This window comes from Coregonus lavaretus (genome assembly GCF_964263955.1).
Source record: "Coregonus lavaretus genome assembly, chromosome: 9".
NCBI lineage: Eukaryota > Metazoa > Chordata > Actinopteri > Salmoniformes > Salmonidae > Coregonus > Coregonus lavaretus.
Genome location: NC_139996.1, coordinates 10,321,056 through 10,337,709, shown reverse-complemented (window position 1 = coordinate 10,337,709; position 16,654 = coordinate 10,321,056). Strand labels below are relative to the sequence as shown.

The 16,654-nt window shown below is 44.2% G+C and overlaps 1 protein-coding gene across 1 annotated transcript in view; it reads right to left on the bottom strand.

Moving 5' to 3' along the window:
- Positions 1 to 212: 212 nt before the first annotated feature.
- The window catches only part of tmtc3 (transmembrane O-mannosyltransferase targeting cadherins 3), a 126,893-nt gene continuing 110,451 nt past the window's right edge, over positions 213 to 16,654 (bottom strand). The window contains exon 14 of the mRNA XM_084169073.1: positions 213 to 3,693. Within this exon, the coding sequence (XP_084025199.1) occupies positions 2,810 to 3,693 (884 nt within the window). The 3' untranslated portion in view covers positions 213 to 2,809. The remainder of the gene's footprint in view (positions 3,694 to 16,654) is intronic.

Genomic DNA, 16,654 nt, shown 5'->3' with positions numbered 1-16,654 from the left:
TCAAATACTTGTTCTCCCGACTGTATATATATATAACTATTTGTACAACCTCTGACAATGTGTAGCACCTCCTGTTGTTAGCTAGTCTCGGAAATCCCAGACCTAGGTATGCTGGAACATTGTTAATGTGGAAGGCAACTGGTCTGCCTAAGGAGACTAGCTGTTAGCTCTAAGACATACAGAAAAATAACATGTAGAGGTGAGATGCAGTCTTAACGTAAACAGCCTTTATTTGAAAACCACAACCCTGAACCCTCCACCACCATCACCCACCCAGGAGTCAACACAACATCCAGGCTCCTATTACAAAAAGGGATATAGCTTTGAAAATTAAAGAAAGTGTTTTTTGGTTACCATACAAAAGTAATTCAAAAGAAAAATAATTAATTTATCAATTAAATTGCAGGTGAACATATAGGCCTATGTAGGACCAAAGTGATAAATATGGTGATTGAAAATAATTGAAATGTTAGGCAGCGATTTTAGTGGCTGATTGACTGATGTGCTCTGTACAACTGATATCATTACAGGCAAGACAGTTCTTTAAAGGTATGCTTTCAATGCTCTCAGAGCACTTGTATTGCATGATAAACAATAGCTATGCTAAACGTACCATATATTTCAAGTGGCAAACAATGACAGTACTGAGAGTTTACAGTGCATGTAAGAAATGCACATGCATCTGTACACACACACACTTACTAGCACAATAAGTAGTTTTTTAGGAGCTCAATGATAAGTAATGCATGATCATGTTGAAAATGCTTGAAGAGTTAAGGGGTCATACGTGTCGTGTAGGTCTCAGGCCAACCATCATATCACACTGACAATGTTTCTAATTTAGGTTGTCAGCAGATTTTCCTTTTGGGTAATCGTTACGGACAGAAATGGTTGATTTGTCCCATCTGTTAACAGATGGACACACCATCACTATTCAGTGAGTGTGAAGAGAAAGGAACAGATTGACACTGCACATTACAGTATCTGTCTGCAACTAATCACCAGGATACAAAACATCATGGTACACTGAGGGGTTAAATCAGGTTATAAAGACAAGCCAAACAATGATAGGCGAGGATAATTGTTTTTGTTTCCTCATAGGTCCGTAACAAGTCTCTAGATCATCACACATCAAAACAATGAAATTCCAGGTAGTTCCAACTCAACGATAATCTTAGTGTTTAAGAGAATGACAGCCAAGAAAATGAAGATAGCATCGCAATTGATTTTGAAAAAGCATTATTCGGATGGTTGCAGATGAGCGTAAGAGCAAGACGAGTGTGGGAAAATCCTGTGATTTATTCACTGTATGTGTTAGACTTGATATGAGAGAGAGAGCGAGAGAGAGAGAGAGAGACAGAGAGAGACAGAGACAGAGAGAGAGAGAGAGAGAGAGAGAGAGACACAAAGACAGAGACACAGAGACAGACACAGAGAGAGAGACAGAGAGACAGAGAGAGACAGAGACAGAGACAGAGAGAGAGACAGAGAGAGAGACAGAGAGAGAGAGGTCAACGAGGTGAGCTGCAACAAGACAAAAATAAAGTGGATTCTAAGGAATTTAGCCTTAAAATAATTCAGTACAAGAAGAGTGCTGTGAAATCAACCCTCATTGAGAGAGGAATCTTCTTGTGTAAATGAGAAACAACACATGGCACAGCTTGAGGGAACATGGGAGAGGGGAGGGGGGAGAGGAGGGGATAGCATGTGTCAATCTTCACACAAACAATGCCTGTTATTGCTGCAATAAGATATACAGTATAAAGATACGTGAAGACTAATACGCTCTGAGAAAACTCACAGGAAACCATAGACCTGCCTTGTGGTGGGTCGGGTGGCGTGTGTGTGTTGGACAGACATGAAGTGAATATGAGACAACAGCTCCAAATGGCAACACTGTAAGATAAGGGCTGTGCTATGAGCAGAGCAACACTGACGGTGTGGAAAACAGGAAGCTCAGGGTGGGATCAATATGGGAAAATAGTAAACATATGATGTCAGAGGATGCGGGGCTAGGTGTCTGTCTGCACCATGGGGTGTAATGTAGTGTAGTGTAGTGTAGTGTAATATGCAGCTGCAGCAGCTGTAGCAGCGGGTTATTTGGAGATGCATACAACAAACAGAGATCCTGCTTGCCTGAACTGGGCCATGTAGTGTCCTTTACGTCATTTCCTTTAATTGTTTGTGATGCAATCATTCCTTAAAAAAATATACAATACTTGTCTATGCACAACAGTGAGTGAGTCACACATAGAAATACAATCAAATCCAGTGATCAACAAGTTGGCTAGTATACATAGAAAATCAAACAAGCATAAATAATTAGCATACGATAAAATGGCATTCAGAAAAAGCAACACATGGTTTTGCATTTGTAGCGAAGATATAAAAAAACTACACACTGTTCTTTTATGGTGCTGTGCAGAGAAAAAACACACCACTATTCCCTTTTTGTTTTTCACAATGGTGTTAAAATAAAGGGACGCAGCAGGCCGGGCAGCCGGTAAGCATGATAAACAAAACAAACAATAACCAAGGAGTTAAAGCATGCATGATGAAGTGAGGAGGGCGTTTGTTTATGAAAACCAAACAGGTTTTTGTCTGTGTCCAAAATGCCAACCTATTCATTATATTATATAGTGCACTACTATGGGCTACTACCCTATGGGCCCTGGTCAAAAGTGGTGCAAAGGGCCTTGCCTGCTGATATAGGGAATAGGGTGCCATTTGGGACGCATCACGTCTGTGATTCAGGAGCTGTAATAGCTGTACAAAAAGTAGTCCTGCGCTGTGGTAAATAACAACAAGGTTAATCACCGCTTAATATGCGCTCAATCTCCTCCAGTCTCTTCAAGGCGGCCGCCCGTTTCTTTTCTATGTCTTTAATCTCTTTTGTGGATTTGCTCTTAGTCCGCTGCTGCTTGTCAGCCTGGCCGTCGTCCAGAAGCTCTGATTGGCTGTCGCCGCCGCCGAGGCTTTCTGCCGAGAAGGATTTCCGCACATTCTTCTTATTCCCGGCCCCCTCCCCAACCCCAGCGCTGCCGGTGGCTCCCTTTCCTTCCTCCTCCTCTTCCTTTCCTCTTCCCCCCTTCTTTTCCTCCTCCGTGGCTGGCGTAGCTGCTCCCTCTTCTGGCGCTGGGCTCAGCGGCTGCCCTGCCACGGACATGGCGGCCATCTTACTGCGCACGATGCCCAGGTGGCGACGCACATACTCCTCGTGGGGTGCCAGGGCCAGCGTCTCCTCCAGGCAGCGCTCCGCTCTCGGCAGATCTCGCTCCTCGAAGTAGACCACACACAGGTTGTGTTTCCCCTGCACGTTGGTGGGGTCCATACGGAGGATCCTCTGGAAGCAGACCTTGGCTCCCTGGGTGTCCTTCTTGTGGTTCATCAGGATATCCCCCTTGAGAATCAAACCTTTAACATGCTCTGGGTGGTGGCGCAGCAGCTCGTCTAATACAGGCAAGGCATCCAGCTCCCGTCGGGACTGCGAGTAGAGCAGGGCCAGGTTGAAGAGGGCGCTACGGAAGCCTGTCTGTAGACGGATGGCCTCCCTCATCCAGCGCTCGGCCGCAGTGTTCTCGTTGGCATCCATGGCCAGCATGCCCAGGTTGAAGTAGCCATTGGCGTCGTCTGGCTCCTCCTGGACGTAGGTCAGGAAACGACGATTGGCCTCCGGACGGAACCTGGGTTCACCTGGAGAGCACACACAGAAGGCACGCGTGCGCACACACACACGCGCAGGAATAACAGTTAGTTAGGGCATAACAACAACAGTAATTGTTAATTTAGCTGGAAGTAGGTGTGATTTGTTGATGAAGGCATTACAATTGTACAGTCACTGTACCGGCTAGTGGTTAAAGGTGGGGCACGCACATTCAGCACGTCACAGGTAGGGCTGGCTGGGTCAGTATGACTGTATTTTATGTTTTTGAATAATAAAAGTTATAAATACGCTTCATGAGTAGTGCATGACCCTTAGGGTGGGAACAAATACATTCTAAATGGTATTAATGGGGTTCTCTCTCTTCTGATTGTTTTATATTTTTCTGCATTTTCATCTATTTCTGCATTTCCTTCACTCATTCGTTATCATTTCCACACTGTAAAACATTTGTTTTGTCTTTGTATGCCTCTATTTTGTGGGAAAAGCCACTTTTCCATTATCAGAATAGTTATTTCCTCTTTGACCATGCATTTTCAATGGATTCAATGGCAGTTCTTACTTTTGCCACAAAGGTGATTTCTAACGTGCTTTTGGCACCCACCTGCCTCACAGGCAAGATTCATGGCAAAAAAGTGCCAGCGCGGTTTGTCTAAAAGCGATAGAGCTTTTGTCAAAATGGACTTTTCCTAGCAGGTTTAGGAGAACTTACACAGCAGGTTTGGATAAATAACGTAGCACGTTAGGAGAATTAGGTTAAGGTTAGGAAAAGGTTTAGGTAAAATGCAACAACAAAAAAATTGACTTTTGACAAAAGCTGTATCCCGTCTAGAAATGACCCACCCAAAGCAAAGCTCTCGCTAGCAAATGAGCAGTTCTGAACTGTTAGCAGTCTCTTACTGGCCGTAAGAATGGACGGATACCATCATTTTTCTACTTTCATCACTCAGTTATGACATTTATATTACATTTAACAAACCAAACATTGAAATACCATTATGTAACGAAGGTAAAGTAAAAATCCAAACCGGTCTGTGTATCAATAACGTTATTTAAAAAAAATTGGTTAACAGCCCAGCCCTAGTCACAGTTGCAGATTGTATAAATACATACGATAGGAGGAATGGCATACAATAATATTTACACACAGTTTATGCTGTCTGAGTGTCATGTTTTATTACATCACCCTATCGGTTGCATGCATCTAAAGAGTGTGCTAAGAGTTTCGTTATTTATGAACTTATCGTATGTGCCCTGTGCCTTTGAACTATGCTGGGTGGCACTGCCTCTGACCAACAACTCCTTAGGGTGACAGCAAGAGTCTCTTGGCACCCCATCAAATTCACACCTACAACTGAAGCAACAGTTGGGCCTCAGAACATGCCATTGCACAAACAACATGCTGATCAACACCAGCACCAGTGGTAGCAATCGGTATTAGAGCTAACTTTGCTTTGCCCTAGCTCAGTGCATTTAGCTAAATACGGAAGACATATTTCAGTTGAATGCATTCAGTTGAGCAACTGACTAGGTATCCCCCTTTCCCTTCCTTTCCTAAATGGCATTTAGCTGGTCAGCGGTGATGGCTAGAAGGGATACAGCTAATGTCAAAGTGAGATCACACTCGGTCTGAACTCCGACTTCGAACAAACTTACCCACCAGAGGAGGCTGGTGGGAGGAGCTACAGGAGGACAGGCTCATTGTAATGGCTGGAATGGAATTAATGGAACAGTCAAACATGTGGTTTTCATATGTATGATGTGTTTGATACCGTTCTATTTATTCCATTCCAGCCATTACAATGACCGTCCTCCTATAGCTCCTCCCACCAGCCTCCTCTGCTACCCACCTGATAGCTAGGTGTGCTGGCTATCTGGCAACAACAGCCGGACACTAATAAAAAATGCTAAAATAAAGATGTTTAATTCGATGGCCGATAGAGAAATAACTTGTAATATTGGTCACCATCTGGATGTCACAGTGACATGCCAATAAGCTAACGTTACTGCCCTCGAGATGCACAACGACAAGCTGGTGTGAATGATCAGTGTACAGGTGTACACTGGGTGTTTCCACTGGGCAGCTAAATCACTATGTCGCCGGCGGTAGCTAACGTGGCCAACTGGAGATCACACAGGCACAAACACTCACGCAGAAATAACGGTCAGGGCAGGGGTGACAAGCTAATTTTGCCCCGCAGGGCCGCATTCGGGCTTCCCTGAGGTCCGAACGGCCGCACTTAACATTGATTATATTTAATCGCCGTTAATTTGCAAAGTAAATTGTCCTACATCCATCGAGGCCTCCCACTCCTCGTTCTATTCTGGTTAGAGACAGTTTGCGCTGTTCTGTGAAGGGAGTAGTACACAGCGTTGTACGAGATCTTCAGTGTCTTGGCAATTTCTCACAAAGAATAGCCTTCATTTCTCAGAACATGAATAGACTGACAAGTTTCAGAAGAAAGTTCTTTGTTTCTGGCCATTTTGAGCATGTAATCGAACCCACAATTGCTGATGCTCCAGATACTCAACTAGCCTCAAGAAGGCCAATTTTATTGCTTCTTTAATCAGCACAACAGTTTTCAGCTGTGCTAACATAATTGCAAAAGGGTGTTCTAATGATCAATTAGCCTTTTAAAATGATAAACTTGGATTAGCAACGTGCCATTGGAACACAGGACTGATGGTTGCTGATAATGGGCCTCTGTACGCCTATGTAGATATTCCATTGAAAATCTGCCGTTTCCAGCTACTATAGCCATTTACAACATTAAGAATGTCTACACTGTATTTCTGATCAATTTTATGTTATTTTAATGGACAAAAAAAATGAATTTCTTTCGAAAACAAGGACATTTCTAAGTGACCCCAAACTTTTGAACGGTAGTGTGTGTATGTATATATATATATATATATATATATATATAAACTCAGCAAAAAAATACATGTCCCTTTTTCAGGACCCTGTCTTTCAAAGATAATTTGTAAAATTCCAAATAACTTCACAGATCTTCATTGTGAAGGGTTTAAACGCTGTTTCCCATGCTTGTTCAATGAACCATAAACAATTAATAAACATGCACCTGTGTAACGGTCGTTAAGACCCTGATAGCTTACAGACGGTAGGCAATTAAGGTCACAGTTATGAAAACTTAGGACACTAAAGAGGCCTTTCTACTGACTCTGAAAAACACCAAAAGAAAGATGCCCAGGGTCCCTGCTCATCTGCGTGAACGTGCCTTAGGCATGCTGCAAGGAGGCATGAGGACTGCAGATGTGGCCAGGGCAATAAATGGCAATGTCCGTACTGTGAGACGCCTAAGACAGCGCTACAGGGAGACAGGACAGACAGCTGATCGTCCTCGCAGTGGCAGACCACGTGTAAAAACACCTGCACAGGATCGCCGGAGAAGATGGCTGCCGTTTTACAGGCCTCTAACCAATTGTACTATTATGTGTGTTTTTTCCCGTTATTTGTAATTTATTCTGTACATAATGTTTCTGCCATCGTCTCTTATAACCAAAAAGAGCTTCTGGATATCAGGACAGCGATTACTCACCTCGTATTGGACGAAGATTTTTTCTTCAACGAGTTGGACGCGAAGGATATCCTACACACACCCGACAAGGCCCAAATCCCCGTAATTCGCAGGAGAAAGAGACGGAGATATCGTGGACGTAGGTCGGGGTGCCTTGTAAGGATCCGACGGCGAGTGAGTAAACTGCCTCTTCCATCAATCCTATTAGCCAATGTTAAATCATTTGAAAATACCTTAGATGACCTACGATTACGGTTATCCTACTAACGGGACATTAAAAACTGTAATATCTTATGTTTCACCGAGTCGTGGCTGAACGACGACATGGACAACATACAGCTGACGGGATATACGCTACATCGGCAGGATAGAACGGCTGACTCCGGTAAGACAAGGGGTGGCGGTCTGTGTATATTTGTAAACAACAGCTGGTGCACAAAATGAAATACTAAGGAAGTCTCGAGATTTTGCTCGCCTGAGGTAGAGTATCTTATGATAAGATGTAGACCACACTATTTACCAAGATATATTTTTCATAGCTGTCTATTTACCACCACAAACCAATGCTGGCATTAAGATTGTACTCAATGAGCTGTATAAGGCCATAATTAAACAGGAAAACACTCATCCAGAGGCAGCGCTCCTAGTGGCCGGGGACTTTAATGCAGGGACTCTTAAATCCGTTCTACCTACAGTGAGGGAAAAAAGTATTTGATCCCCTGCTGATTTTGTACGTTTGCCCACTGACAAAGAAATGATCAGTCTATAATGTCTATAATTTTAATGGTAGGTTTATTTGAACAGTGAGAGACAGAATAACAACAAAAAAATCCAGAAAAACGCATGTCAAAAAAATTTATAAATTGATTTGCATTTTAATGAGGGAAATAAGTATTTGACCCCCTCTCAATCAGAAAGATTTCTGGCTCCCAGGTGTCCTTTATACAGGTAACGAGCTGAGATTAGGAGCACACTATTAAAGGGAGTGCTCCTAATCTCAGCTTGTTACCTGTATAAAAGACACCTGTCCACAGAAGCAATCAATCAATCAGATTCCAAACTCTCCACCATGGCCAAGACTAAAGAGCATCCAAGGATGTCAGGGACAAGATTGTAGACCTACACAAGGCTGGAATGGGCTACAAGACCATCGCCAAGCAGCTTGGTGAGAAGGTGACAATAGTTGGTGCGATTATTCGCGAAAGGAAGAAACACAAAAGAACTGTCAATCTCCCTCGGCCTGGGGCTCCATGCAAGATCTCACCTCGTGGAGTTGCAATGATCATGAGAACGGTGAGGAATCAGCCCAGAACTACACGGGAGGATCTTGTCAATGATCTCAAGGCAGCTGGGACCATAGTCACCAAGAAAACAATTGGTAACACACTACGCCGTGAAGGACTGAAATCCTGCAGCGCCAGCAAGGTCCCCCTGCTCAAGAAAGCACATATACAGGGCCGTCTGAAGTTTGCCAATGAACATCTGAATGATTCAGAGGAGAACTGGGTGAAAGTGTTGTGGTCAGATGAGACCAAAATCGAGCTCTTTGGCATCAACTCAACTCGCCGTGTTTGGAGGAGGAGGAATGCTGCCTATGACCCCAAGAACACCATCCCCACCGTCAAATATGGAGGTGGAAACATTATGCTTTGGGGGTGTTTTTCTACTAAGGGGACAGGACAACTTCACCGCATCAAAGGGACGATGGACGGGGCCATGTACCGTCAAATCTTCGGTGAGAACCTCCTTCCCTCAGCCAGGGCATTGAAAATGGGTTGTGGATGGGTTTTCCAGCATGACAATGACCTAAAACACACGGCCAAGGCAACAAAGGAGTGGCTCAAGAAGAAGCACATTAAGGTCCTGGAGTGGCCTAGCCAGTCTCCAGACCTTAATCCCATAGAAAATCTGTGGAGGAAGCTGAAGGTTCGAGTTGCCAAACGTCAGCCTCGAAACATTAATGACTTGGAGAAGATCTGCAAAGAGGAGTGGGACAAAATCCCTCCTGAGATGTGTGCAAACCTGGTGGCCAACTACAAGAAACGTCTGACCTCTGTGATTGCCAACAAGGGTTTTGCCACCAAGTACTAAGTCATGTTTTGCAGAGGGGTCAAATACTTATTTCCCTCATTTAAATACAAATCAATTTATAACATTTTTGACATGCGTTTTTCTGGATTTTGTTGTTGTTATTCTGTCTCTCACTGTTCAAATAAACCTACCATTAAAATTATAGACTGATCATGTCTTTGTCAGTGAGCAAACGTACAAAATCAGCAGGGGATCAAATACTTTTTTCCCTCACTGTAATACAGTGGGGAAAAAAAGTATTTAGTCAGCCACCAATTGTGCAAGTTCTCCCACTTAAAAAGATGAGAGAGGCCTGTAATTTTCATCATAGGTACACGTCAACTATGACAGACAAAATTAGGAAAAAAAATCCAGAAAATCACATTGTAGGATTTTTTATGAATTTATTTGCAAATTATGGTGGAAAATAAGTATTTGGTCAATAACAAAAGTTTCTCAATACTTTGTTATATACCCTTTGTTGGTAATGACACAGGTCAAACGTTTTCTGTAAGTCTTCACAAGGTTTTCACAAACTGTTGCTGGTATTTTGGCCCATTCCTCCATGCAGATATCCTCTAGAGCAGTGATGTTTTGGGGCTGTCGCTGGGCAACACGGACTTTCAACTCCCTCCAAAATTCTCTATGGGGTTGAGATCTGGAGACTGGCTAGGCCACTCCAGGACCTTGAAATGCTTCTTACGAAGCCACTCCTTCGTTGCCCGGGCGGTGTGTTTGGGATCATTGTCATGCTGAAAGACCCAGCCACGTTTAATCTTCAATGCCCTTGCTGATGGAAGGAGGTTTTCACTCAAAATCTCACGATACATGGCCCCATTCATTCTTTCCTTTACACGGATCAGTCGTCCTGGTCCCTTTGCAGAAAAACAGCCCCAAAGCATGATGTTTCCACCCCCATGCTTCACAGTAGGTATGGTGTTCTTTGGATGCAACTCAGCATTCTTTGTCCTCCAAACACGACGAGTTGAGTTTTTACCAAAAAGTTCTATTTTGGTTTCATCTGACCATATGACATTCTCCCAATCCTCTTCTGGATCATCCAAATGCACTCTAGCAAACTTCAGACGGGCCTGGACATGTACTGGCTTAAGCAGGGGGACACGTCTTGCACTGCAGGATTTGAGTCCCTGGCGGCGTAGTGTGTTACTGATGGTAGGCATTGTTATTTTGGTCCCAGCTCTCTGCAGGTCATTCACTAGGTCCCCCCGTGTGGTTCTGGGATTTCTGCTCACCGTTCTTGTGATCATTTTGACCCCACGGGGTGAGATCTTGCGTGGAGCCCCAGATCGAGGGAGATTATCAGTGGTCTTGTATGTCTTCCATTTCCTAATAATTGCTCCCACAGTTGATTTCTTCAAACCAAGCTGCTTACCTATTGCAGATTCAGTCTTCCCAGCCTGGTGCAGGTCTACAATTTTGTTTCTGGTGTCCTTTGACAGCTCTTTGGTCTTGGCCATAGTGGAGTTTGGAGTGTGACTGTTTGAGGTTGTGGACAGGTGTCTTTTATACTGATAACAAGTTCAAACAGGTGCCATTAATACAGGTAACGAGTGGAGGACAGAGGAGCCTCTTAAAGAAGAAGTTACAGGTCTGTGAGAGCCAGAAATCTTGCTTGTTTGTAGGTAACCAAATAATTATTTTCCACCATAATTTGCAAATAAATTCATTAAAAATCCTACAATGTGATTTTCTGGATTTTCTTTTCTCAATTTGTCTGTCATAGTTGACATGTACCTATGATGAAAATTACAGGCCTCTCTCATCTTTTTAAGTGGGAGAACTTGCACAATTGGTGGCTGACTAAATACTTTTTTCCCCACTGTATCTACCAGCATGCTAAATGTGCAACCAGAGGGAAAAAAACTCTAGACCACCTTTACTCCACACACAGAGACGCATACAAAGCTCTCCCTCGCCCTCCATTTGGCAAATCTGACCATAACTCTATCCTCCTGATTCCTGCTTATAAGCAAAAAGTAAAGCAGGAAGCACCAGTGACTCGGTTCATAAAAAAGTGGTCAGATGACGCAGATGCTAAACTACAGGACTGTTTTGCTAGCACAGACTGGAACATGTTCCGGGATTCTTCAGATAGCTTTGAGGAGTACACCACATCAGTCACTGGCTTCATCAATAAGTGCATCGATGACGTCGTCCCCACAGTGACTGTACGTACATACCCCAACCAGAATCCATGGATTACAGGCAACATCCGCACTGAGCTAAAGGGTAGAGCTGCCGCTTTCAAGGAGCGGGACTCTAACCCGGACGCTTACAGGCAAAGAGTCGATACAGGACTAAGATTGAATCGTACTACACCGGATCTGACGCACGTCGGATGTGGCAGGGCTTGAAAACTATAACAGACTACAATGGGAAGCACAGCCGCGAGCTGCCCAGTGACACAAGCCTACCAGACGAGCTAAACCACTTCTATGCTCGCTTCGAGGCAAGCAACACTGAAGCATGCATGAGAGCACCAGCTGTTCCGGATGACTATGTGATCACGCTCTCCGTAGCCGATGTGAGTAAGACTTTTAAGCAGGTCAACATTCACAAGGCTGCAGGGCCAGACGGATTACCAGGACGTGTACTCCGAGCATGTGCTGACCAACTGGCACGTGTCTTCACTGACATTTTCAACATGTCCCTGACTGAGTCTGTAATACCAACATGTTTCAAGCAGACCACCATAGTCCCCGTGCCCAAGGACACTAAGATAACCTGCTTAAATGACTACCGACCCGTAGCACTGACATCTGTAGCCATGAAGTGCTTTGAAAGGCTGGTCATGGCTCACAACACCATTATCCCAGAAACCCTAAACCCACTCAAATTTGCATACCGCCCCAACAGATCCACAGATGATGCAATCTCTATTGCACTCCACACTGCCCTTTCCCACTTGGACAAGAGGAACACCTACGTGAGAATGCTATTCATTGACTACTGCTCAGCGTCCAAACACCATAGTGCCCTCAAAGCTCATCACTAAGCTAAGGATCCTGGGACTAAACACCTCCCTCTGCAACTGGATCCTGGACTTCCTGGCGGGCCACCCCCAGGTGGTAAGGGTAGGTAACAACACATCTGCCACGCTGATCCTCAACACGGGGCCCCTCAGGGGTGCGTGATCAGTCCCCTCCTGTACTCCCTGTTCCCCCATGACTGCATGGCCAGGCACGACTCCAACACCATCATTAAGTTTGCCGACAACACAGTGGTAGGCCTGATCACCGACAACGATGAGACAGCCTATAGGGAGGAGGTCAGAGATCTGGCCGTGTGGTGCCAGGACAACAACCTCTCCCTCAACGTGACCAAGACAAAGGAGATGATTGTGGACTACAGGAAAAAAAAGAGGACTGAGCACGCCCCCATTCTCATCGACGGGGCTGTAGTGGAACAGGTTGAGAGCTTCAAGTTCCTTGGTGTCCACATCACCAACAAACTATCATGGTCCAAACACACCAAGACAGTCGTGAAGAGGGCACGACAAAGACTATTCCCCCTCAGGAGACTAAAAAGATTTGGCATGGGTCCTCAGATCCTCAAAAAATTCTACAGCTGCACCATCGAGAGCATCCTGACTGGTTGCATCACCGCCTGGTATGGCAACTGCTTGGCCTCTGACCGCAAGGCACTACAGAGGGAAGTGCGTACGGCCCAGTACATCACTGGGGCAAAGCTTCCTGCCATCCAGGACCTCTATACTAGGCGGTGTCAGAGGAAGGCCCTCAAAATTGTCAAAGACTCCAGCCACCCTAGTCATAGACTGTTCTCTCTGCTACCGCACGGCAAGCGGTACCGGAGTGCCAAGTCTAGGTCCAAAAGACTTCTCAACAGCTTCTACCCCCAAGCCATAAGACTCCTGAACAGCTAATCATGGCTACCCGGACTATTTGCACTGCCCCCCCACCCCATCCTTTTTACGCTGCTGCTACTCTGTTAAGTATTTATGCATAGTCACTTTAACTCTACCCACATGTACATATTACCTCAACTACCTCAACTAGCCGGTGCCCCCGCACATTGACTCTGCAACGGTACCCCCCTGTATATATAGCCTCCCTACTGTCACTTTATTTTACTTCTGCTCTTTTTTTCTCAACACTTTTTTTGTTGTTGTTTTATTCTTACTTTTTTTGTTTAAAATAAATGCACTGTTGGTTAAGGGCTGTAAGTAAGCATTTCACTGTAATGTCTGCACCTGTTGTATTCGGCGCATGTGACCAATACAATTTGATTTGATTTGATTTGATTTGTACAGATCAACGTGGAGCCTTCAGGCATTTGAAATTGCTCCCAAGAATGAACCAGACTTGTGGAGGTCTACACATTTTATTCTGAGGTCTTGGCTGATTTCTTTTGATTTTCCCATGATGTCAAGCAAAGAGGCACTGAGTTTGAAGGTAGGCCTCCAATTGACTCCAATGATGTCAATTAGCCTATCAGAAGCTTCTAAAGCCATGACATCATTTTCTGGACTTTTCCAAGCTGTTTAAAGGCACAGTCAACTTAGTGTATGTAAACTTCTGACCCACTGGAATTGTGATACAGTGAATTATAAGTGAAATAATCTGTCTGTAAGCAATTGTTGGAAAAATTACTTTTGTCATGAACAAAGTAGATGTCCTAACCGACTTGCCAAAACTATAGTTTGTTAACAAGAAATTTGTGGAGTGGTTGAAAAACGAGTTTTAATGACTCCAACCTAAGTGTATGCAAACTTCCGACATCAACTGTATACAGTTGAAGTCGGAAGTTTGGGCGGCAGGTAGCTTAGTGGTTAAGAGCATAGTGCCAGTAACCGAAAGGTCGCTGGTTCTAATCCCCGAGCCGACTAGGTGAAAAATCTGTCGATGTGCCCTTGAGCAAGGCACTTAACCCTAATTGCTCCTGTAAGTCGCTCTGGATAAGAGCGTCTGCTAAATGACGAAAAAAAAAAAAAGTTTGCATACACTTAGGTAAATATATATACACACACACACACACACACATACACATATATACATACACAAGTTTTAGAACACCTACTCATTCAAGGGTTTTTCTTTATTTTGACTATTTTCCACATTGTAGAATAATAGTTAAGACATCAAAACTATGAAATAACACATATGGAATCGTGTAGTAACCAAAAAAGTGTTAAACAAATCAAAATATATTTTATATTTGAGATTCTTGAAAGTACCCACCCTTTGCCTTGATGACAGCTTTGCACACTCTCAACCTCATTCTCTCAACCAGCTTCATGAGGTAGTCACCTGGAATGCATTACCAGCCTCAGAAATTGCAGCCCAAATAAATGCTTCAAAGAGTTCAAGTAACAGACACATCTCAACATCAACTGTTCAGAGGAGACTGCGTGAAAGCAGGCCTTCATGGTCGAATTGGTGCAAAGAAACCACTGCAAAAGGACACCAATAATAATAAGAGATTTGCTTGTGCCAACAAACACGAGTAATGGCCTGTGGTCTGATGAGTCCAAATTTGAGATTTCTGGTTCCAACCGCCGTGTCTTTGTGAGACGCAGAGTAGGTGAACGGATGATCTCTGCATGTGTGGTTCCCACCGTGAAGCATGGAGGAGGATGTATGATGGTGCTTCGCTGGTGACACTGTCTGTGATTTATTTAGAATTCAAGGCACACTTAACCAGCATGGCTACCACAGCATTCTGCAGCGATACGACATCCCATCTGGTTTGTGCTTAGTGGGACTATCATTTGTTTTTCAACAGGACAATGACCCAACACACCTCCAGGCTGTATAAGGGCTATTTGACCTAGAAGGAGAGTGATGGAGTGCTGCATCAGATGACCTGGCCTCCACAATCACCCAACCTCAACCCATTTGAGATGGTTTGGGATGAGTTGGACCGCAAAGTGAAGGAAAAGCAGCCAACAAGTGCTCAGCATATGTGGGAACTCCTTCAAGACTGTTGGAAAAGCATTCCAGGTGAAGCTGGTTGAGAGAATGCCAAGAGTGTGCAAAGCTGTCATCAAGGCAAAGGGTGGCTATTTGAAGAATCTCAAATATATTATATATATATATACACTCAAATCCCCCGCAGGCTGGATTGAATGGGCCATTTGTCTGACACCCATGGGTAGGGCATAACAACAGTCAGTGTGTATTTAGCTGGAGGTAGGTGAGATTTGTTAATAAAGGTGTTCTAACGGTACAGTCACTATACTGGTTTAGTGGTTAAAGCTCATCCAGCAAGCCACAGGTCCAGATTTGATTGCAAATACGATAAGATAGTAGTGGCATACAATAATATTTACACAGTGTCACATTTTATTACACCATCCTATCGGGGTGCATGCATCTAAAGAGTGTTCCAAGAGTTTTCTGTTTTTTAAAAATGTATCTTATCGTATTTACCCTGTTCCTGTGAGCTATGCTGGGTGTGCCGTGCACTGCCTCTAACAAACAACCCCTTAGAGTGCCAGCAAGACTCTCTTGGCACTTCATCAAAAACTCACAACTCAATCAACAGTTGGGCCTCCGTTGTTAAACGAGTGAGAATAATACTAAAGAGAGAGAACACGAAAAGGGTACAGGGAATCACGACCAAAAAAGTGGTGGTGAGTGACAGCATCATTAGAGCACCTACAGTGCATTCGGAAAGTATTCAGACCCCTTGACTTTTTCCACATTTTGTTACGTTACAGCCTTATTCTAAAATGGATTAAATTGTTTTCCCCTCATCAATCTACACACAATACCACAAAATGACAAAGCAAAAACAGGTTTTTATAATTTTTTGCAAATATATTAAAAATAAACTGAAATATTACATTTACATAACTATTCAGACCCTTTGCTCAGTACTTTGTTGAAGCACCTTTGGCAGCGATTACAGCCTCAAGTCTTCTTGGATATGACGCTACAAGCTTGGCACACCTGTATTTGGGGAGTTTCTCCCATTCTTCTCTGCAGATCCTCTTAAGCTCTGTCAGGTTGGATGGGGAGCGTCGCTGCACAGCTATTTTCAGGTCTCTCCAGAGATGTTAGATCGGGTTCAAGTCCAGGCTCTGGCTGGGCCACTCAAGGACATTCAGAGACTTGTCCTGAAGCCACTCCTTCATTGTCTTGGCTGCGTGCTTAGGGTTGTTATCTTGTTAGAAGGTGAACCTTCGCCCCAGTCTGAGGTCCTGAGCACTCTGGAGCAGGTTTTCATCATGGATCTGTCTGTACTTTCCTCCGTTCATCTTTCCCTCGATCCTGACTAGTCTCCCTGCCGCTGAAAAACATCCCCACAGCAAGATGCTGCCACCACCATGCTTCCCCGTATGGATGGTGGCAGGTTTCCTCCAGACGTGACGCTTGGCATTCAGGCCAAAGAGTTCAATCTT